The sequence below is a fragment of the Hemiscyllium ocellatum genome, chromosome 26, assembly GCF_020745735.1.
Source record: "Hemiscyllium ocellatum isolate sHemOce1 chromosome 26, sHemOce1.pat.X.cur, whole genome shotgun sequence".
NCBI lineage: Eukaryota > Metazoa > Chordata > Chondrichthyes > Orectolobiformes > Hemiscylliidae > Hemiscyllium > Hemiscyllium ocellatum.
In genome coordinates, this window is record NC_083426.1 from 5087007 (window position 1) to 5112015 (window position 25009).

Genomic DNA, 25009 nt, shown 5'->3' on the forward strand with positions numbered 1-25009 from the left:
TCATCATTTACTCTGCTTGTGCACCTTACTTCAGCACTCCATGTTGAAGTGGAATTTACTTCCTTACACCTCTTTGTGTAAGGGACTCTGTATTGGAAGAGATGGGGTTTATTTAAGGGACACTGTATTGGATGAGATGCCCGCCCACTCCCCGGTTTATCAGTGTCCATTCTATTCTGGAGTCACCCACAAGTAGGAAAATTTCTTCACATCCGCCCTGTCATGGCCTGTTTATAATTTTGAAGATTTTAATCATCGGGTTTGTTGAGCTGTTCCAGGTGTGAAAAGACCCAAATTATTTGCACCCGTTCAATTTAATTCATCCTTGTCCCAATTGTTTTTCTGTATTTTCTGATGTAGAATGAAGATGATTTATAGTATAATTCCTATCAGACTGAATGACAGAAAGCTCACTCCCAGATGCCACCTGGCTGGAAAATGATTTTTATCATTTCCCTGCCAAGTTTGAGGCATTATCCAAAGTGTAGGAGATAAGTGTTTTCTTTTTGGTACCAAGATTTGAATTCAGCTCTGACTGATGTGATGAATCGCCTTTCTTGGACGATTGTAAAGTTGTGTATGAGATGAGGTTCTCAATGTTTGAATGAGTTACTATGAGCTGAGGAAACAAGATGTTCAGATTGGTTCTCTCACACTGGTCAAACAGAAGGTTGTGGTACGTAACTCTGTGTCACTCTCAGTGCAGTGCTGAGGGAGTGCCACACTGTCAGAGATGTTGTCTTTCAGATGAGATGTTAAAATGAGGCCCAGCCTGTCCCCTCAGATCTTTTGATTAACAGCAGCTGATATTTATGTCTTAGTCAAAATGTAGAAGATGATTATATCAGATATTGGAGTTTGTGTGTTATTTACGACACTACATCATGGTAGGGACTTACATAAAAAGCAGAAACCATGCAGACACTTTCAGCCCAATGGGGAGACCTTTATATTGACAAATCTAATATCCATTTGACCTTCACCAACAATACACCCCTGGAATAACTGCTTCATTCCTAATCAGAATCTCATTAAATACTCAGCACCAACTCAGCATTCTCTAAATAAACAAAATCTGATCCAGAAAGAGCCCCCAATACAGAGTCCCTTAGATAAACCCCCATCTAATGGGCGGCACGGTGGCACAGTGGTTAGTACTGCTGCCTCACAGCGCCAGAGACCTGGGTTTAATTCCCACCTCAAGCAACTGACTGTGTGGAGTTTGCACGTTCTCCCCGTGTCTGCGTGTGTTTCCCTCCGGGTGCTCCGGTTTCCTCCAAAGATGTGTGGGTCAGGTGAATTGGCCATGCTAAATTGCCCGTAGTGTTAGGTAAGGGGTAAATGTAGGGGTATGGGTGGGTTGCGCTTTGGTGGGTCGGTGTGGACTTGTTGGGCCGAAGAGCCTGTTTCCACACTATAAGTAGTCTAATCTCCTCCAATACAGAGTCCCTTAGATTAACCCCATCTCCTCTAATACAGAGTTCCTTAAATAAACCCCATCTCCCCCAATACAGAGCTCCTTAAATAAACACCATCTCCTCCAATGTGGAATCCCTTGAATAAGATTTTACCGAAGATCTTACCTAAGATTTTGTAACTAAGATAGCACTGTGAATGGCAACAGTGTACACTTGCACTGTACTCCTGCATTCCTGAACTTGAGTACAAGTGACAATAAAATCTAAATCAAAATTCTGAAGCTCCCCCTCTCCCAATACAGAGTCCTTTAAATAACCCTAACGTTTCCAAGACAGCTGTTTAAACAAACCAATGGCCCCCAGCTTCTCCAGTTCAGTGTAACAGTGCCTCAAATGGATATAAAATACCCCAAAAACAACAGGGGTGTTTGGCCAGATATAAAACTGGAAAATGTTGCAAGTATTTAGATGATCTAGCAACTTGTTCAAAGAGCATCAACATTTTAAGGGCTCTTTTCTCCCTCTGTTCTTTCATTGGATGGGAGCAGTACTGTGACTACCTGTCTTTGAGTTGAGTGGCTTCAGTCAACATCATTGCTGCAGGTCTGGAGTCACATGTAGGCCAGACCAGGTAAGAACATGAATGACCCAGATGAGTTTTTCAACGATTAATGAGAGTTTTATGGTTATCATTATTGAGAATGACTTTCAGTTCCAGATTTATGAATTAAACATAAATCTCACTCACTTTCATGGTGGAGATTTGAATTCACATCCCCATAGTGTAAGCCTGGGTCCACTAGTTATTAGGCTACTTGGCACGATACCAGCACATTTGTTTAAAAATGTTTGAGATGTAATACGTTTTAGGTTTGTACAGAGGCGAGGGAAGATGGTGAGGGGAGAACAGAACAAAGTGAAAATCCTAAATGAAATTTGGAAGGCAGGAGTATTCAAACAACAGAAAGGCATAATGATGAAAGCAAAACATGATAGGAATGGAATTGGCAAAGAAATGAAAGATTGTTTTAGAGCAACGCAATAACAAAATCCTACCGCCAGCTGCTGTCTGAGAAAATAGGGGAAAGGATTGTGATTATAGGTAAATTATGGTAAATGCTGGAAATCTGAAATTAAAGTATGGAGTAAGTCTGGGAAGTTGGAAAATTCAACGCTGAGTTTCCATCCCTCAAGCTTCATTTGAACAGTGCAGCGATGGATCGGGGACTGAGAGAGCAGTGTGGGAGCAGGCGGAGATTTTAAACCTGGGAGCTGAAAGGCAATTGCTCTGTGTTTGATATCCTCAGAGTGCAGCTGATCAGTGGATTCAGCAACTTCACAGAAACAAGGAAGGTAGGCGCAGGAGGAGACCATTCGGTCGTTCGCACCTGCTCTGCCATTCATCATGAACATGGCTGATCGTCCAACATTGCAGCCTGAACCTGCTTTCCCCCCATAACCCTGCAGCCCAAAGTGCTGTATTTAGTTGCCTCTTGAATACATTCAATGTTTTAGCATCAATTACTTCCCGTGGTAATGAATTCCACAGGCTCACCACCCTCTGGGTGAAGAATATTGCAGCTTCACTTCGAAGGAGTGGTAGAAGTTTTGGAGCGTTACCGTGGGAACCGCTATGTGTCTGAGCCGTGCCAGCTCTTTTGTGGAATATGTGGAAAATTCCTTCTTCCAGTTCTATTCAGCCGTTTCTCATCACCTTGATGATTATACCATTGCCATTTCCTTCTCTCAATCTGATCAGAGTAATTTCAGCAACTTGCTCTTGTCTGACCTTTCTTCCACTTTCATTGTTAAACTCTTCCATCATCTCGTCAACTCCTCTGTGTCCAATTCCGGGGATACCCTGTCAATCAACATCCACTATAAGGCCACTGACTTGCACAGATACTGGACTGTGTTTTCTCAACCCCACTTTCTGAAAGGGCTCAACTCCATTCTCTCATTGTTTCCATTGTGTCTTATCTGATCTGACAATGCAGATGACTATGTGAAGGTGAGAGAAGGAAGCAAATTAAGAAGGAATAAAATCAGAAATTCCTGTAAAATCTCAGCAAATCTAGCAGCATCTGTAGAGTGAGTCATAGAGCAGTACAGCACAGAAACAGACCCTTTGGTCCAACACATCCATGCTGACCAGATATTGTAAATTGATCTAGTCCCATTTAAGACCATAAGACATAGGAGAGCTAGTAAGAATTTGCCTGAATTTGGTCCATATCCCTCTAAATCCTTCCTATTCATATACCCATCCAAATGCCTTTAAATGTTGTAAATGTACCAGCTTCCACCACTTCCTCTGGCAGCTCATTCCATACACGTACCACCCTCTGCATGAAAAAGTTGCCTCTTAGGTCCCTTTTAAATATTTGCCCTCTCACCCTAAACCTATGCCCTCTAGTTTATGGAAAAAAGATCTTGACTATTCACCAAATCCATGCTTCTCATCATGTTATAAGCCTCTATAAGGTCACCTCTCAGCCTCCGATGCTCCAGGGAAAACAGCCCCAGCCCTTTCAGCATCTCCCCATAGCTCAAATCCTCCAATCCTCACAACATCTCTTTAAATCTTTTCTGCACACGTCCAAGTTTAACATCTTTGCAATAGCAGGGAGACCAGAATTGATTGCAATATTCCAAAAGTGGCCTCACCAATACAACCACATGACATCCCAAAGAAACAGAGTTAACTTTTTGAGTCCACTATGTCTCTTCTTCAGTGCTGAAGAACACTACCAGTTTTGAAGAAAAGTCATTTTAAACCCAAAACATTAAATCTGTTTCCTCTCCATAGATGCTTCAGATTTGCAGAATTTCTCAAGCAATTTCTGTTTTTGTTTCAGATCTTCAGCATCTGCAGTACTTCATTTTTATTAAAGTATGAAGCAGTGTTGTTTAAATTATTCAGCTCTTCAGATATGCCTACTCTCTATTTTGCCAGAGGTTTCCTCTCCCTATCCCTCCTATCCACTGATTGAGACCTTGGCTCTCCTTCCCCCTTCTCCTGTACTTCTGTCCTCACTCTTTCTCCTCCATCTGAGAACGTGGCGGTCATTCCTCATTTTTCACTGGCCTCCACATTCACCTCTGTAACCTCCAATGTGATGCCACCACCGACTGCCTCTTCCAGTATTCCAAAAGGATTGTTCCAGCTGCAACACTCTGTCCACCTCTCTATCACCTTCATCATCCACACCCTTTCCAAAAAAAGTGCAGAGGACACAAGACTCTTTTAGTAACCCCCTTCTCACCCCCTGCCTCCACCACATTAATAGATGGTGCATTCCAGACCCTAACAACTCCCTGCGTGAACAACTCTTTCCTCACATCACTGTTGCTTTTTTTTGTAAATCATTTTAAATCTATGCTGTTTTGTTCTTCTTCCTTTTATAACTGGAAGCAACTGTCCACTTATCTAGCCACTCGTGATTTTGAAAATCTCTATCAAATCTCCCCTCAGCCCACTTCTCTCCAACTTAGTCCCAACTTCTTCAATGTCTCCCTCATAATAGAACTTTCTCATTCCTGGAACCATTCTTGTAAATTGCTTCTGCACTCACTCTCTCTCTCTCTCTTTCTCTCTCTCTTCAATGCATTTACATCTTTCCTATAATGAGGAGCCCAAAAGTGTACACAATTCTCCAGCTGAGGTTGACTTTAAACTCCCAGAGCCTGATGCAGTCACAGACCTGTTGTTCTTACCTCACTATGAAGTTTCTTTGCCTCTGTACATGTTCACTCACGTCAGGGTTCTTACAAAAGTGCGTTCATCTGAAACGTTCTCCATAGGAGTTAGTGAGGACTGCAGATGCTGGAGATTAGAGTTGAAAAGTGTGGTGCTGGAAAAGCACAGCTGGTCAGGCAGTAGCCGAGGAGCAGGAGAATCGATGTTTTGGGCATAAGCTCCATAGGAGCTGTCTAACTTGCTGAGTATTTCCACCATTTTCTGTCTTTGTTTTAGATTTTTAGCATCTGCGGTATTTTACTTTTGTTGACCTTCCTCACAAGGAACTGGCCAATAGTTGTCTCTCTTCCAATATCTTTCATTTCTATTTTGGGAAGTTCGATCTGCACAAGTTGGTAGCTGAGTCGCCCATAATGAAAGTCTGTCTACATCCAACCAATCAGCAATTTCTTCTCATGTAGTATAAAAAGTTGTTCCACTACACTTTGGTATTCTTGCAAATAATCCTGATGAAAATGTTTGACAAAATGAAGCATTTTTTCAGCCAAATTCTACCAAAACCATGAATCTTATATGTCGTAATTTTGTCTCTCAGCCCCCCTCCCCCTCCCCAGTCTCGATGAAGGGTCCTGCCCAAACCGTTGACTCCCTTGCCCCTCGGATGCTGCTTGACCTGCTGTGCCTTTGCCAGTGCCACACCTTATCAACTCTGATTTCTCCCAGTCTTCAGTCCCCATTGTCTCCTATATTTTAATTTTATCATCTCAAGTCTATTGCACCATCCTTAGTCCAACTTGGATCCAACTTGATTCACCAACCTTTGCTTCATATCTTTGACAAAAAATGTCCATGGATGTCAGTCTTCATCGTTTAAATTCACCATAAAAAATAGGAACAAGAGCCCATTAAGCCTGCTCCACTATTCAATAGGATCATGGCTGATTCGACATTCCTTACATCCACTTTCCTGCTGTTTCCCTGTAACACTTGGTTCCCCGAATGAACATGAATCTTTCTGCTTCAGCCCCAAGGACTCTGTCCACACAGCTCTCTTGCTAAGCTGTTTCAAAGACACATAACCCTCTCAGAGAATCAATTCCTCATCTCAATTTTAAACTGGTGCCCCTTTACTCGGAGACTATGCCCTCTGATCCTAGACTCTCCTGGGAGGGGAAACATCCTCTCAGCATTGACCCTGTCAAACTCCTTAACTATCCAATATGTTTCAACAAGATCAAATCTCATTTTTCTCAACTCCAGTATGTATAGTCTCAACCTGCTAAACCTCTGCTCATAAGACGACCAGCTTCCAATGAAATTATATCTTTCCTTAAATAAGGGAACCAAAACTGCTCACAGGAGTCCAGGTGTGATCTCCTCAGCACCTTGTACAGTTGCAGTAAAACTTTCCTACTCTTACACTTCAACTCCCTTGAAATAAGGGCCAACATTCCATTAGCCTTCCTGATTACCTGCTTCCCCTGTGTGCTACCTTCCTGTGTTTTATGCACAGGTCCCGCCTAAGTCCCTCTGCGTTGCAGCTTTCTGCAGTTTTCCAAAATTCTGTTAGAGAGTCATAGAGATGTACAGCACAGAAACAGACCCTTCGGTCCAACTTGTCCATGTCTGCCATATATCCCAACCCAATCTAGTCCAATTTGCCAGCACCAGGCCCATATCCCTCCAAAGCCTTCCTATTCATATACCCATCCAAATGCCTTTTAAATGATGCAATTGTACCAGTCTCCACCACTTCCTCTGGCAGCTCATTCCATACACATACCACCCTCTGTGTGAAAGCGTTGTCCCTTAGGTCTCTTTTATATCTTTCCCCTCTCACCCTAAACCTATGCCCTCTAGTTCTGGATTCCTGATCCCAGGGAAAAGACTTTGTCTATTTATCCTACCCATGCCCCTCATGATTTTATAAACCTCTATAAGGTCACCCCTCAGCCTCCAACTCTCCAGGGAAAACAGCCCCAGCCTGTTCAGCCTCAGCCTGTAGCTCAAATCCTGCAACCCTGGCAACATCCTTGTAATTTTTTTTCTGAACCCTTTCAAGTTTCACAACACCCTTCCGATAGGAAGGAGGACAGAATTTCACGCAATATTCCAAAAGTGGTCTAACTAATGTCTTGTACAGCCACAACATGACCTCTCAACTGTACTCAATATTCTGACCAATAAAGGAAAGCATACCAAAAGCCGCCTTCACTATCCTATCTATCTGCGACTCCACTTTCAAGGAGCTATGAACCTGTACTCCAAGGTCTCTTTGTTCAGCAACACTCCCTAGGACCTTACCATTAAGTGTATTAGTCCTGCTAAGATTTGCTTTCCCAAAATGCAGCACCTCACATATATCTGAATTAAACTCCATCTGCCACTTCTCAGCCCATTGGCCCATCTATTCAAGATCCCATTGTAATCTGAGGTAACCTTCTTCGCTGTCCACTACACCTCCAATTTTAGTATCATCTACAAACTTACTATACCTAGTATGCTCACATCCAGATCATTTATATAAATGACGAAAAGTATTGGACCCAGCACCGATCCTTGTGGCACTCCACTGGTCACAGGCCTCCAGTCTGAAAAACAACCCTCTACTACCACCCTCTGTCTTCTACCTTTGAGCCGTTTTTTTTATCCAAATGGCTAGTTCTCCCTGTATTCCATGAGATCTAACCTTGCAAATCAGTCTCTCATGGGGAACCTTGTCAAATCCATTACTGAAGTCCATATAGATCACATCTACCGCTCTGCCCTCATCAATCCTCTTTGTTACTTCTTCAAAAAACTCAATCAAGTTTGTGAGACATGATTTCCCATGCACAAAGCCATGCTGACTCTCCCTAATCAGTCCTTGCCTTTCCAAATACATGTACATCCTGTCGCTCAGGACTGTCTCCAACAACTTGCCCACCACTGACATCAGGCTCACTGGTCTATAGTTCCCTGGCTTGTCCTTACCACCCTTCTTAAACAGTGGCACCACGTTTGCCAACCTCCAGTCTTCCCGCACCTCACCTGGGACTACTGATGATACAAATATCTCAGAAAGGGGCCCAGCGATCACTTCCCTAGCTTCTCAGAGTCCTAGGGTACACTTGATCAGGTCCTGGGGATTTATCCACTTTTATGCATTTAAGACATCCAACACTTCCTCCTCTGTAATATGACATTTTCAAGAAGTCACCATCTATTTCCACACATTCTATATCTTCCATATCCTTTTCCACAGTAAACACTGATGCAAAATACTCCTTTAGTATCTCCCCATCTCCTGCGGCTCCCCACAAAGCTGTCTTGCTGATGTTTGATGGGCTCTATTCCCTCCCTAGTTACCCTTTGTCCTTAATGTATTTGTAAAAACCCTTTGGATTCTCCTTAAATCTTCAGTTCTTCCTTCCAAAATGAACAACTTCATATACACCCAATTTGTCAATTTTTTGCCCACTTATTTACCCTTCCAGTATCTCTCTGTAAACCATTTCTACCACTCTCACAACCTGCCGTTGCACCTAATTTTGTCGAATGTTGTCTCACAGAGACCATTGCTTTTTGAGTTTGGACATGGGAATTGTTGTCAGTTTTGGCCGTAATCTTTGTGCAAATAAAATCCATCCTAATTTCACTTCTAAATGGCTTGGGTCTAGGTTTAACAGCGTACTTCCTTCAGTTATGCCTGGGCTGCCATAGGGGCTTGAGTCTGAAATACATGGGCTCCAGCCTAACTTCTTTCTCTTTTTAATTAGAAAAAGGTTTGTCTGTGAAATTACAAACAAAGTACTCAGGTGGGGTGCCTTCAACTTACAGTACAGTGTAAAATGCAGTTTTGTTTTTGCATCAGCTTATAACCGTAGGAACTGCAATTGCAGATTGGCAAACATTAACATACTATAGCAATGTAAGAATCATTACAATTTCTAAAAAAATTCTTAAATCATAAAAAAGTTCAGGTGAGTTGCACTATTGAAATCAGCAGCAACAATTCAGAGCTAAACCTTATTTCTTATTGTCTTTGCAGAATTCCTGTCACAGATTACAGGCTGTAGCTCTTGACATGAGTTCAAATCAACAGACAGATTAGTCATGACCAGGCAAGTCTCTCTAACATTCTCACTCACTTTCTTTCTCTCTTTTTCATTGTCTCTCTCTCTCTCTCTCTCTCTTTCACTGCTATCCTCTTGTAGCTAATGTTCATAGTGCAGGTTGTCTTGTTAATATACAGTTATGTAATTGCCTTCAGAAAGTGCAGGCTTCCTGTTCCTTGCACAGAATGCAGCTTTGAATCCTTCTGAATGATCATTAGAAGCGGTCAGCAGCTTTTTCACTTAGTAATAAGGCATTGATGTACCAATAATAAAAAAAAAACAGATTGTAGAAATTAGTTGCATGCAGCTGGTGCTACAGGGAGGTCCCCGTCACTTGACAACTACAGAAGCCTCGTTCTTCACTTTTATAAAGTCTCTTGCTTAATAGACAGTTGCACTGTTCCATTCGGGGAATAAAAAATAAAATTGCGAATGATAAGGTTCAGGATTTATGCTTTGTATTGCAATTCCCCCTATTGATAAGGAATATGCGATGATTTACTGAACAGATGCAGCGGTTCACCATGGTCCCCTGGAGGTGTAGTCCATTCTTTAGTGCTTCACAGGATATTAATTAAAAAAGAAAAGCCATGCAGCTAAACTACGACTCCCCAAAATGCCACGTGCCTTCACGCATATCCCATGTTGAGGTGGCATTGTTGGCTGTGATCATGTCTGGTCAAGCCAGGCAGCGCGTTTAGGAGCTTTGCAGGTGTGAAAATCGACGGTCTCTTGGCACTCTTTGCACTTTACTGCACAGCACCAGTGGAACTTGCACTCACACTTAGTGACTCGCACAACCCGAGTGGTATCATAGCCCCGGCCACAACACATCACTTCACATCCATCGGTGTCCTTGGACGACTTGTTGCACATTCTTCCCGCTGTGCCCAAAGACCCTGGAAGAAAGACAAAGTGGCATGGTGGAACTGTTAACGGATAAGAAATGCATTGAGACACACAGTGACATTCCACAATTCATCGTCCGAACCAATCTCTTTGCAACATTTCAACACTGGACAGATTTGGGTAGCAAAATGGCTTTGGTTGAAGATAAATATTGGCCAGGTCACTGACAAAGAACCCTGCTCTTTCTCAAAGTAGTGCCCTTAAATTATATCCAAATGAGTGAGAGATAGGGAGACTGTTTAACCATACCCAGCACTAAACTACATAGAAACTACCCCAGACACTGGTTAGACATCAGCTGGAATACTGTGAACAGTGGATGTAGGTTTGCCCTCTGAGCTGGTGGGTTCATTTCCAGGTATTTCATCATCCTACTAGGTAACATCTTCAGTGGGCCTCAGGCAGAACACTGCTGATAATTCCTGCTTTCTATTTATATCTTTGGGTTGGTGATGTCATTTCCTGTGGTGATGTCATTTCCATAGTAGGGTGACGAAACGTCTGGAAATGAACCCTCCAGCTCAGTGACAAACCGACATCCAGAACCTCAACCTGAGCTAAAAAATCTTCTCAAAACTCACTACTGTGAACAGTTTTGGTCTCCTTATTCAAGGTAAAATATACTGGCAATGGAGGTAGTTTAGAGAAGGTAAATTGGTTGATCCAGTGCCTGGAGAGGTTTCCTTATAAGGAGATGTTGAGTCGACAGAAAATCATAGGCTGGTTAGCCTGACCTCAGTCACTGGTAAGATTTTAGAGCCCATTATTAAGGATGAGATTACAGAGTACTTGGTAAAATAGGGCTGAGTCAGCACGGCTTTGTCAAGGGGTGGTCATGCCTGACAAATCTGTTAGTTCTTTGAGGAGGTAGTGAGCAGGTTAGACAAAGGAGAGCCAATGGATGTGATAAATTCAGATTTCTGGAAGGCCTTTGACAAGGTTCCACACAGATGGCAGCTAAATAAGATAAGAGCCCATGGCATTAGGGACACGGTCCTGGTATGGACGGAGGATTGGCTGACTGGCCGAAGGCAGAGAGTGGGGAGAAACAGGTCTTTTCAGGATTGCAGTCAGTGACTGGAGGTGTTCCACAGGAGTCTGTGTTGGGATCACAGCTGTTCATAGCTGAAAATATGTTGCTGGAAAAGCGCAGCAGGTCAGGCAGCATCCAAGGAGCAGGAGAGTCGACGTTTCAGGCATGAGCCCTTCTTCAGGAATCCTTATAGAGGGAGGAAGAGAGCTTCTTCAAGGAAGGGGAAGAGCTAGATTCCTGAAGAAGGGCTCATGTCCGAAACGTCGACTCTCCTGCTCCTTGGATGCTGCCTGACCTGCTGCGCTTTTCCAGCAACACATTTTCAGCCCTGATCTCCAGCATCTGCAGTCCTCACTTTCTCCTCATGGCTGTTCATGTTGTACATTAATGATCAGGACGAAGGAACTGAGGGCATTGTTGCTAAGTTTGTAAATGACACAAATTTATGTGGAGGGATGGGTAGTGTTGAGGAAGGGGGAGGCTGCAGAAGAACTTAGACAGGCTGGGGGAATGGGCAAAGGAGTGGCAGATAGAGTAGAATGTGGAGAGAGTGTGAGGTTATGCTCTTTGGTAGGAAGCTTAGAAGCACAGACAATCTTCTAAATGGGGAAAGGCTTTGGAAATCTGAAGCAAAAAGGGACTTGGGAGTCCTAGTTCAGGACTCAATATGCAGGTTCGTTTAGAGTTAGGAAAGCAAATTCAATGTTAGCATTCATTTCAAGAAGGCTACAAAAGTAGAGATGTACTCTTGAGGCTGTATAAGCTTTATTCAGGCCACAATTGGAACATTGTCAGTGGTTTTGGGCCCTGTATCTAAGGAAGGATGTGCTGGCTTTGGAAGGATTCCAGGAGAAAAAAAAACTCTAGAATCCCTACAGTGTGGAAACAGTCCCTTCAGCCCAACAAGTCCACACCAACCCTCCAACAAGTAACCCACCCTGATCCATCCCCCTACCCTATTATGCTAAATTTACCCCTGACAAATGCACCTAACCTACACAATTTAACATGGACAATTCATATCTTTGAATTGTGGGAGGAAACCAGAGCAAACCCACACAGTCACAGGGCGAACTTGCAAACTCCACACAGACAGGCACCCAAAGCCAGAATCGAACTCGTGTCCCTGGCGCTGTGAGGCAGCAGTGCTAACCATTGAGCCACCATGCTGAGATTTACAAGAACCTTCCTGGGGATGAAGAGCTTGTCTTATGAGGAGCACTTGAGGACTTTGGGTCTGGAGTTTAGTAGGATGAGGACGGTTCTGATTGAAACTCACAGAATATTGAGAGGCCTGGAGAGAGTGGACGTGAAGACGTTTACACCAGTAGGAAGACTAGGACCTGAGGGCACAGCCTCAGAGTGAAGGGATGACCCTTTACAACTGAGATGAGGAGGAATTTCTTCAGCCAGAGGGTGGAAAGTCTGTGGAGCTCATTGCCACAGAGGGCTGTGGAGGCCAAGTCATTGAGGGTATTTAAGACAGAGATAGATAGGTTATTGATTAGCAAGGGGGTCAAGGCTTATGGGAGAAAGCAGGAGAATGGGGTTGGGAAACATATCAACTAGGAGAAAGTGAGGACTGCAGATGCTGGAGATCAGAGCTGAAAAATGTGTTGCTGGAAAAGCGCAGCAGGTCAGGCAGCATCCAAGGAGCAGGAGAATCGACGTTTCGGGCATAAGCCCTTCTTCAGGAATCCTGAAGAAGGGCTCATGCCCGAAACGTCGATTCTCCTGCTCCTTGGATGCTGCCTGACCTGCTGCGCTTTTCCAGCAACACATTTTTCAGTTGGGAAACATATCAGCCATGATTAAATGGTGGAGCAGACCTGATGGGCTGAATGACCTAATTCTGCCCCTATATCTTATGGTACTCATTGGAATAAAGAGTAAAGAGATGCAACTTTATTGAAATGTACAAGATTGTTAGGGGCTTGACAGGGTAGAGATGGAGAGGCTGTTTTCCATAATGGGAGACTCTAGGAGCAGAGGGTATCATCTCAGGGTTTGGGGTCATACACTTAAGACAGAAATGAGGAAGAATTTCTTCTCTCAGTTAAAAATCACACAACACCAGGTTATAGTCCAACAGGTTTATTTGGAAGTATTAGCTTTCAGTGCATCACTCCTTCATCAGTGCTCCGAAAGCTAATGCTTCCAAATAAACCTGTTGGGCTATAACCTGGTGTTGTACGAGTGTACACCCCAGTCCAACACCAGCACCTCCAAATCCTTCTCTCAGAGGAGAGTGAATCTGAGGAATTCGTTACCACAGAGGGTTATTGTGGCTGGGTCATTGAGTGTATTCAAGAATGAGACAGACAGATCTTTAATCTTTAAGGGAATCGAAGGTTATGGGAAAAAGGCAGGAAAATGGAGCTGAGGATTATCGGATCAGCCACAGGTTGGTAGAGCAGGACTTAGCGGGATCTCGATATACAACTCCCAGCTACACTGCAGAAATGATTCACTAGTGATCAGAAAATCCAGGATGTTTCAATTTGGTGAAGTTTAATTAATTGGATGGAGGACAATTGCAAATCCGACGTGAAAATGGTGAAGACTGGCACTGGGGGCGGTCGCTGATGGCCGTTACCACTCCAGGCTGACCATCTGGGAGAGGTGAGCAGTAAGATAAAGCTCCACTGACTGAGAAGAGGGCCCACAGAAAACAGAGGCTGGTGAATCAATCACTCCCACCCCCACTGTCTCCCTGTGCAGTCAACCCTCACTGAGACGCTGTGTCAGAGTGGAGCTCCATGCAGAGTTTAACACAGAGGTGGCCATCAAGTGCATTGCATTGTGGTTCAGTGGTTAGCACTGCTACCTCACAGTGGGTTTGATCCCAGCCTCAGACGACTGTGTGGAGTTTGCACATTCTCCCCGTGTCAGTGTGGGTTTCCTCCCAAAGCCCAAAGATGTGCAGTTTAGGTGGATTGGGCATGCTAAATTGCCCATAGTGTTTAGGGGATGTGCAGGGTAGGTGGATTAGCTGTAGGAAATGCAAGGTTAAATGGTGAGTCTGGGTAGGATGCTGTTCAGAGGGTTGGTGTGGACTCGATGGGCTGAATGACCTGCTTCCACATTGTAGGGATTCTATGATCGAGATGCAAACCATTGTATCACAAGACAGTGCACTATTACAGAGGTAATTCTTGGTGGGTATACGTTGTCCAGGATTGAATTTAGTGGATTGTTTTGGTTATTGTGCTTCAGTTGTTGTAATCTTCTCATTAGGTATCCCCTGAATAACCGTATATCTTCCTTTCTGCATTTTCTGAAGGCTCATTTTCCAAATTTCAATTTAAATGTTAAATTCAGAATTCAATATGCAGAGCTGAGTAATGTTCCTTCTGTGATATTTCTGATATTTGGACAGAGTGGTTGTGTGCAGTTTATTCAAAACCTACAAAACCTGATATTCTGAAGCATCCCCAACACAGTCCTGTCAACAGAATGAGCCTAATATTTGCTTTTGTGCCAAAATATCATAATGCCCAATGAATCATGAGAGTTAGTGGCAGGTGCAGTGCATTGTACTGGCCAAGTTGGTACATGCAGAAGCACTTCAAATGCCCTACAATAAAATCAGAGTACTGGAGAAACTCAGACACAGTGTCAGACAGCACTTGTGGTGAGAGAAACAGAGTTAACTGTTTGAGAATGCTATGACTCTCCTTCAGAAGTTTGGGGCAGTATAGTGGCTCAGTGGTTAGCACTGCTGCCTCACAGCGCCAGAAATCCAGGTTCGATTCCAGCCACAGTGACTGTCTGTGTGGAATTTGTACATTCTCCCCGTGTCTGCGTGGGTTTCCTTTGGGTGCTCCGGTTTCTTCCTACAGTCCAAAGATGTGCAGATTAGGTGGACTGGCAACGCTAAATTGCCCACAGTGTCCAGGGATGTGAAGGCTAGGTAGATGAGTCATAGGAAAGTGGTGTCTCTAGGTGGGCTGTTCTTTGAAGGATTGATGTGGATTTGTTGGGCCGAATAGCCTGCTCCCACTCTGGAGGGATTCTATGAACTGCCCCTGCAATAATGCTATAGCTTTTAATGCAGCAGATATACGGGAACACAGATGTAGATGCACTGATGCTGAAGTGCGGTTGGATTGATTGAGAAGTTGCAAATACAGTGATCTGTGGGATATGGGAGATGGGACAATCACTAGATCAGGTAATGCACTGGGATCTGGCTTTGTATCCTACCATGGTAGATGGGGGATTGTAAATTCAATAAAAGCCTGGAATTAAGAGTCTAATGGTGACCATTAAACCACTGTCAATTATCAGAAAATAAATCTATCTGGTTCACTAATGTCCTTTAGCTCAGGATATGGGACATGATCTGGCAGTGCAGGTTTACTGATGGAGGTGTTGTAGATACACTGATCCCTAGGTACAGATACTGATCTGTTGATATCGACACACTGCCCTGTCGGGTGCAGATATTGATCAGTTGGGTGCAGACACACTGATTGGACTGGGACTGCATATTCACTGAATTGAAAATGCAATTACATTGATCTGGGCAGGTGCAGATTCTAAGTTTTTCGTATCGAGGATTCAGATCTTGGTTATTCTTCTTGTACAGTCACTCCCTGAAATCTGTCCATTTGGGGATGTGTTCATATTACTCATCTCAAACTACAAGCAGCTGACTGACCGTGACCATATTGCAGATTGGTATCAAAGGCTGCCTCTGACTGACCACAGCAAGGCCCCCTGACTGAGAGCCTGACTTGACTGAAGGTTGATGAGAACCATGCCTAGCTTCCCAGCTGGAGTTGGGTGGTGAGGCAAGAGAGGGGTAATGTGAGTCTGGTAGCTCGGTTATAGAATCACAGAGTCCTGTAGCACGGAGATAGGCCCTTTGGCCCAAACTGGTCCATGCCGACCAAAATGTCCATCCACGCTAACCCCATTTCCCTGCATATGGCCCACAGTGTTCTAATCCTTTCCTATCCATGTATTTGTCCAAGTGCCTTTTAAATATTGTTAATGTACCCGCCTCAACCATTTCCACTGGCAGATCAATCCATATGAATACCATCCTCTGTGTAAAAACAGTTACCCCTCAGGTTCCCTTTTATTCTTTCCCCATTTACCTTAAACTGATGCCTTCTAGTCCTCGATTCCCCAACCCTGGGAAAAAGACTGGTGCATTCACCCTATCCATGCCTCTCATGGTCTTATACACCTCGATAAGATCCTCCCTCAGTTCCTATGCTCTAAAGAAAACAGTCCTAGCTTGTCCAGCCTCTCCCTATAACTCAGACCATTGAGTCCAGGCAACATCCTTGTAAATTTCTTCTGCACTCTTTCCAGTTTAATAACATCCTTCCTATAACAAGGTGACCAAAACTGAACACAATACCTCAAGTTGCCAGCGTTCTGTATAACTGCTACATAACTTCCCATCTTCTATACTCAGTGCCCTGTCTGATGAAGGCCACTGTGCTAAAAGTAGCATGGTGGCTCAGTGGTTAGTACTGCTGCCTCACAGCACCAGGGCCCCAGGTTTGATTCCAGCCTCGGGCGACTGTCTGTGTGGAATTTGTACATTCTACCAGTGTCGGCGTGGGTTTCCTCCGGCTGCTCCGGTTTCCTCCCATGGTCCAAGATGTGCAGGTCAGGTGGATTAGCCGTGCTAAATTGCCCACAGTGTTCGGTCCATTAGTCAGGGGGAAATGAGTCTGGGTGGGTTACTGTTTGAAGGGTCGGTGTGGACTTGTTGGGCTGAAGGGCCTGTTTCCACACTGTAGGGAATCTAACCTCAAGCCTTCTTCACTGCCCTGTCTACCTGTGACTCCACTGTCAGAGAACCATGCACCTGAACACCAAGGTCCCTTTGTTCCACTACATTCCTTAAGGCCCTACCATTCACCATGAATCTCCTACTTTGCTTTGACTTTACAAAATACAAGACCTCACACTTATCTACATTAAGTTCCATTTGCCATTTCTTGGCCCACTTCACCAGCTGATCAAGGTCCTGTTTAGGGGTGAAACACTAAAAGGAATGTAGTTAACCTCCAGAGACAGAGTGTGGGGCTGAGAGACAGAGTGTGGGGCTGAGAGAGCTGGAAGACAATGCTGAGAGACAGCCTGACCCACTCTGTGAGCTGGGGGAATTGCCCTGTTTGCAGTGTGCTTGCTTAAACATTACAGTGAGAGTTGCCGGTGCAGCGGTCTCAGAGCGAGGACTCAGTGAGTCATGCAAAGTTGGAGGTTCCCCCTTCCCTGCAAGTTCCCCTCTGAGCCACTCACCATCCTGAGTTGGAAATATATCACCGTTCCTTCCATGTCGCTGGGTCAAAATCCTGGAATTCCTTGCCTAAGGGCATTGTGGGTCTACCCACAGCACATGGACTGCAGCGGTTCAAGAAGGCAGCCCACCCCCACCTTCTCAAGGGCAACTAGGGACAGGCAATAAATGCTGGGCCCAGCCAGCAATGCCCACATCCCACAAACGAAAATAAATAAAAATCCTGAGGTGCAGGAGTAAAGAGCAGAAATGCCTTGCAAATAGATCAGAGATGGTGACATGGAGGATGGTATCAGGGGGTCTGACTGCAAGGTGCATGGACATGAAGTGTTGGTGGTCACTGCCTATGCAATATGCCCTGAAATGTTGGTGCTCAGTGTCCAAGATGGAAGCCTGAAGGAGCACACTGAGAGCTGGAGTCACCTGGTACCCGCCTGGACCTTCACTTTGAGAATTCTTGGCATCTAGTTCCTCACGGTGGGTGGTAGCTGTTTATTAATGCAGTAAAACCCATAGGTAATGAGCCTGACAACAGATAATCACCCCATTGCAACACCCCGGCTTTAACAGGTATCTCGCCGCTGCCGGGAAATAATCTTCTCTCTACATCCTAGAACTCTGTTGGAAAACGCAGTGAGTGCTCCTGACATCGAGATCGGCATCGCTGGAATTCTCACAGATTCAGGCCGATTTCTCACCATATGAGAAATGCCGGAGGAACCGCGGTTTAACAAAACGCTGATAATCCTCGAGTTTCAGCTGCAAAATCAGTAGTGACTCGCAAAAGATTGTCTTGCTGCAAGTTCTGTTTGGCTTCTGTGGAAGTCAAGATTAAGTTGAGAGAGTTGAATGATGGGATCTGCCATGCGCTGTTTCTATGGCATGTTGCTAGGATTTATTAAGGGCCTGGGAGACATATCATGACAGCTGCAAGGTCACTGTCGTTGTTTATGACACGTCTTTTCTTGCTGTGAAAATGTAATCGTGCTGTATACATTGGGAAATACAGTTAGTCTTGCATTTGGACAGAGAGAAAAGGACGTGTAATTTGCAGCACAGTTGTCTTGTTCTCCACTTACATTCAATATTTGCTGAGAATTTATTTTTCAAGAAGATTAGATGTTGAAACCAGGGGAATTCCATTCAACTCCCTCCTCCATCACAAGTTTGACAAGATTACCCCAATCAAAAGTTGGTACCCTTTCGATACCAGGGCTCAGTGCAGACACTAATGGACTCTGACACTTTTAAATGATTTTATTTTGATTTATGCATTGATTTAGCTTCTACTGGGGTTCGCAGTGAAATCCTGTGCACCACACTTTAAGAAGGGCATGAATGCATCAAGGGGATTAGAAAATGCTTACCTGAGGGATTGCAGGGAGAGAGAGAGAGAGAGAGAGAGACTGCAGTTTTGCAGAAGTTTTGGAGGCTGGAATTAAAAACAGTAAATGCTGGAGAAACTCAGTCGGTCTGCCAGTGTCTGTACAGAGAGAAAGAGAGAGAAACAGAGTTAACATTTTGAGTCTGGCATGACTCTTACTGTGGTTCTTGGTACGGTGCTAAAGAGGAGTCACACTGGACTCAAAACATTAACTCTGTTTCTCCCTCCACAGATGCTGTCAAATCTGTTGGCTATCACCTTCCTAATACAGTTGGATAGAGTTTGGGATGGAACCGTCAACCGATACACAGCCAAGCTCTCTTCAGTGCTGTGGTTTTCCATCTGATTCCTGATCCATGGGAACCTACTTTTTACCAGATCGTAGACGTTCCCCAACATCGACAGCACCATCACCGTTTCTCTCCCCTCCCCCCCCCCCAGAACAGATCTCTGTGTCTCTACCCTACTACCACTATCCTGCTCTCACCATGAACAGTTCCTCTGGGAACTACCTTTTGTTTCTTGATAATTGCCTCATTAATCCTTTCGCCTTTAGTCTCCTGCCCTTCAGTTTGTCACACATGCTTCTGTTTGTTCTCTCTTGCCCCACTCACCGGCCAATGTCCCCGGCTCTGTGTTTGCTTAAACCTTTTCCAATTTCAAGTTAGAAAATGTCATCAATACAAAACATTACCTCTGTTTCTATCTCTAAAGATGCTGCCATATCTGCTGAGTATGTCTAACATTTTCTTAAAACTTGATTAAAGATTAAAAGGTTAAAAGGACAATAGACCTGTAAAGTCTTTGACATACAAATGGAAGGCAGTTGCCGCATGGCCAGGGAGACCCACATCCCACGTGCAAATAAAGCAGCAAAGTTTGTGAGGGAGGATCAGGGTCTCCTTATTTCACACTGACAGATAGAATGACAATGGTGTTCTTAACAAATGATACCTTTCAATCTTATCAATTAGTCAGCTGAAAAGATATACTTCCATTGATAGTTCAAATAGTATCAAGAAATAATGACCCTCAAAAATGTGTGACCACTTGTCATGATTTGTTGCAGTCTTGGGCAATGTTTATCCCTCAACCATCAACATCGTATTTGCTATAGGATGGATTACACTCAACAAAAACAGAAATTGCTGGAGGAATCCCACCGCTGCCATTTCTGGGGGTTGCTTGTTGTGCTGCAGTATGTTAAATTTCAGTGTTAACCGCTGCTGTGTTTAAATTCCAACAAGACCAGCTTGTTTTTTTGTGGGTGGCACGGTGGCACAGTGGTTAGCACTGCTGCCTCACAGCGCCAGAGACCCGGGTTCAATTCTCGCCTCAGGCAATTGTCTGTGTGGAGTTTGCACGTTCTCCCCGTGTCTGCGTGGGTTTTCTCCGGGTGCTCCGGGTTCCTCCCACAGTCCAAAAATGTGCAGGTTAGGTGAATTTATTGGCCATGTTAAATTGCCCGTAGTGTTAAATGTAGGGAAAGGGATCTGGGTGGGTTGCTCTTTGGAGGGTCGGTGTGGATTTGTTGGGCCGAAGGGCCTGTTTCCACACTGTAAGTAATCTAATCTAAACTCAACAGATCTGTGGGGAGAAAGCAGAGTTAATGGTTTGAGTCCAGTGACTCTTCATCAGCAGAGTGTTCACTGTGTCTCCTGTAACAATGGTGAGCAGTGTGCTCAGTGGAAGGGGAAATGTGGACTGCCTGAATATTGCAGGTCGCCTCCCTCTGGGGATGATTGAAAAGTCTGTGACAATGGCTGGTGATTGGGGAGGTGGAGCAGAGTGAAAAAAGTTATCTTTTTAGCAAGATTATCATCACCCCTCTCTGTAATAGCACTTTCAAAACCCTTCTGCTCTCTCATGCTAACTTATCAAATGACAGTTCAAGGTCCTTAATGCCACCAACTCTGCTGGTCCCTACTTCTACAGTAATTGTTTCTGAAAGATTCATTGAGTTAAAGTCACATTGTGTTTAACTTTGATCACAGCTTACTGATGCACTTTGACCTCTCCAACAGTTTGTTGATGACTTCATTCTTTTTCACACCCAACCCCCTGGTCCATCTCCATGGTACCTGCGTATCCTGAATCTCCTGGTTATCAACTACAATCAAAGTCACTCCGATCATTTTCCATCTCATTGCATCAAGCTCCTGGGGTTCCCCTTCACTGTGTCCTTTTTTTAATGGGATCCAAGGCTGAAGCTCACCATTTCCTCCTCCATCAGCTCAGCCACTGATCCTGCACTTTCTTTGCCACCAGAATACTAATTTCTACACGTGCCTCACTTTGCCCAGTTTACAAATGCCTTGTCTTGCTATCTCCCTCACAAACACTGCAACCTGTGGGCGGCACAGTGGTTAGCACTGCTGCCTCACAGCGCCTGAGACCCCGGTTCAATTCCCGACTCAGGCGACTGACTGTGTGGAGTTTGCACGTTCTGCCCGTGTCTGCATGGGTTTCCTCCCACAGTCCAAAGATGTGCGGGTCAGGTGAATTGGCCGTGTTAAATTGCCCGTAGTGTTAGATAAGGGGTAAATGTAGGGGTATAGGTGGGTTGCGCTTCGGCGGGTCAGTGTGGACTTGTTGGGCTGAAGGGCCTGTTTCTACACTGTAAGTAATCTAATCTAATCTAGTCAGTAATCTACTCTAAAAAACCTTTTCAGAGTCAGTTTCCACTTGGTGTGGTATTCCTAATGAAGGGCTTTTGCCCGAAATGTCGATTTACCTGCTCCTCAGATGCTGCCTGACCTGCTGTGCTTTTCCAGGATCACTGATCCAGAGACAGCTTGGATCTTACCTGCTGCTTTATCCATGACACAATAATCAGGCGAGTTCTCAAAGTACACCAAGTCGTTCTTGATCACCCTATCGGAGTGTTTGTTGGTGACAGTGAAACCAGTTCCGTCCTGATTCATGGTGACCTGAACCGCCAGATGGTATTTCTTTCGCAGGTAATCTCCTGTCTTTCGAAAGTCCGACATCGCTAACCAACAAGTCCTTAATGTACAGGATCCACTGACACCGTGGCATTTACACTCCAGCTTCATAAACCTTTTCACAGCCTGCAGGGTTACAGAGACACTGAGTTATCACAACAGACACAAATCACCAGTCCCCGATCTTACAGGGCATTCAAAAAAAAGAGTTGCCATTCTCAAATCTTATCCCTGTCCTGGGAGAGTTTGATGGGGACAGTGTAGAGGGAGCTTGACTGCATATTGAACCTCACGCTCTCCCTGTCCTGGGAGTGTTTGATGGGGACAGAGTAGAGAGAGCATTACTCTGTATCGAGCCCCATGCTGTCCCTGGGAGTGTTTGATGGGGGACAGTGTAGAGGGAGCTTTATTCTGTATCTAATCTCGTGCTGTCCATGTCCTGGGAGTGTTTGATGGGGATAGTATAGAGGGAGCTTTATTCTGTATCTAACCCCGAACTATCCCTGTCCTGGGAGTGTTGATAGGGGACAGTGTAGAGTGGGCTTTAGTCTGTATCTAATCTCGTGCTGACCCTGTCCTGGGAGTGTTTGATGGGGTCAGTGTAGACGGACATTTACTCCCTTTCTAACTCGGAGCTATTCCTGTCCTGGGAATGTTTGGTGCGGGACAGTGTAGAGGAAGCTTTACTCTGTATCTAATCCCGTGTTGTCCCTGTCCTGGGAGTGTTTGATGGAGGGTCAGTGTAGAGGGAGCTTCACTCTGTATCTGACACCCCATGCTATCCCTGTGCTGGGACTGTTTAATGGGGACAGTGTAGAGAGAGCTTTATTCTGTATCTAACCCCATGCTGTCCCTGTTCTGGGAGTGTTTGATGGGGGACAGTGTAGAGAGAGCTTTACCTTTTATCTAACTCTGTGGTGCCCCTGTCCTGTGATTGCTGGATGGGGGACAGTGCAGAGGAACATTTACTCCGTTTCTAACCATAGTTACTGGTTGTACTGTCCTCTGGTACAAGGTCAACCATTATTTATAAATGATCCTCCACAGTTTGATTGCCAGCTCCATTCCTATTGTTTTCTGAGGACCACTACTGGAGATGTTTGTAGAACACAATGACTTTGAATCTGTGGTCTGAAGCTGCTGCTAGTGAGTGTCGATAAATGAGAGTGATCCCGTGGAGGTATGAGCAGTGTATTGTGTGAGACCTCAGTCTCTGCTCTGAATCAGAGTGCTGTGAGTGGACATTCCACCCTACAAACAGAAGCATATCACCCTGAGTTGTCTCTCACTGGAATACACGTGTACAATGACTTACAGGACATGTCTCTTTAAAGGGTAATAACCTCCCTCAGAGCTATTGAATCAGTGGTTGAACCTATTAGTTGTACTCAGGGCCATTAGTTCAGCCCAAACCTCTCATGGGAATTTTTCTGTCTTGCATTTTCCTCTTTTTCATTCAGCCAAGAGCTGTTAAATCATCTGGGGTACAGTCACATGAGTGGTCCCTGTCTACAGGGATCCCACCCCAGTCTCGCTAGGCCTATGCATCACCCTCCTGCTTTCAGCCACAAGGTCATTAGCTCAAGAGCCCCTCCAGAAACCCGAGTGCGGGCATAGCAGATCCCGCAGTGCAGTACCGAGTGAGTGCTGTGGTGTCAGAAAGAGATGATAGAACTAAGGCTCAAACCACTGTTTTCAGAACAGGGGAGTTCTTCTCTTGTCCTGGTCAAGATTCAGGCTTCAACCGAGACTTAAAACAAATGATCTGAACATTTCACAGAATCATTGATTTGCTACAGTGCATGTGGCTCCTTGAGTCTGTACCAGGTCTTAAAGCATCTTGACTCAGTGCCAACCTCGTGCCCTTTTTCTATAACCCTGCATTTAGTTCACTCCCTTCGCGAGAGCTTGCTGTGCCTTTATTCCCCAGGTTCTAGCAGCAATTACGTTTCTAAAATGTATCATCAGTTGCAAAACCCATTGGGATTCTCTGCAGTTATACTGCATGCTCCATGTGTGCGTACATTCCTTCTTTAGCAGAATGATGAGCGTCAGTAAATGGACATGAACAGGGCCATGATCTGAGAGGGGCTGACCATTTCAGATAGAGATAAGATGGAGGGTTGTGAATCTGAAGAAGTTTTATCATAGAGGGCTGTTGAGGCTAAGTATATTCAAAGTTGAGATAGGCAGATTTTTAATCAGTAAGGGAATTGAGGGGAAAAGGCAGGATGGTGGAATTGAAGATTATCAGATCAGCCATGTATGGCAGAGCAGACATAATGGGCCGAATGGCTTACTTCTGCTCCTCCATCTTACATTCCAATTTAATGGTGGAATTTAAAAATATGGGGGTTTTAGAAAGCATTAAAGATTATAGAGTGAACAATTCCTGAAAGGCTACGCCACGAGGAAGAGTAAGAATTAGAAAATAAATTTTCAGGGAATTGGAAAAAGATTTTGGAGTGTACTTCTTCTCGTTAATCAGGAGAAAACCATTTCTAAGTCCTGCATTAAACAGTGAACAAAATCAGAATGTATAGAAGCAGTCTATACTCAGCCTATTGCCCTTACAGGGATAATGGCACAGAGCTAGAGTCACCAGTATAATAGTCCAGAGTTTAGGCTTTGGGGATACATACTCAAATTCTGCACATGTTTCAGTTAACGACTCTGGAATTGAAAGTTTGTCTCAGTAATTTATTTTATTATTAACTCACAGGATGAGGGCATCTCTGGTTGGGCCAGCATTTATTGCCCATCCCTAATTGCACAGGGGGCAGTTAAGAATCAACCACATTGCTGTGGGTCTGGAGTCACATCTAGGCCAGACCAAGTAAGGATGGCAGCTTCTTTCCCTAAAGGACATTATTGACCCAGATGGCTTTTCCCCGATAATTGGTGGCACAGTGGCTCAGTGGTTAGCGCTGTTGCCTCACAGTGCCAGGGATCTGGGTTTGACTCCATCCTTGGGCGACTGTCTATGTGGAGTTTGCACATTCTCCCTGTGTCTGTGTGGGTTTCCTCTGGGTGCTCCAGTTTCCTCCTATAGTCCAAAGATATGCAGGCCAGGTGAATTGGTCATGCTAAATTGTCCATAGTGTTAGGTGCATTAGTCAGAGGGAAGTGGGTCTGGGTGGGTTACTCTTCGGAGGGTCAGTGTGGAACTTGTTGGGCCGAAGGGCCTGGTTCCACACTGTAGGGAATGACTTCATGGTCACCATTAGATTCTTTTATTGCTGTGGTGGGATTTAAACC

The 25009-nt window shown here is 44.6% G+C and overlaps 1 protein-coding gene across 2 annotated transcripts in view; it reads right to left on the reverse strand.

Annotated features, from left to right (window-relative positions):
- Positions 1–8852: 8852 nt before the first annotated feature.
- The window catches only part of wnt2bb (wingless-type MMTV integration site family, member 2Bb), a 66976-nt gene continuing 50819 nt past the window's right edge, over positions 8853–25009 (reverse strand). For both annotated transcript variants that reach the window (XM_060845295.1, XM_060845294.1), the window contains exons 4-5: positions 21613–21877; positions 8853–10114 (exon numbers count right to left, since the gene is read on the reverse strand). In XM_060845295.1, coding sequence (XP_060701278.1) covers positions 9885–10114; positions 21613–21877 — 495 coding nt within the window. In that variant the 3' untranslated portion in view covers positions 8853–9884. The remainder of the gene's footprint in view (positions 10115–21612; positions 21878–25009) is intronic.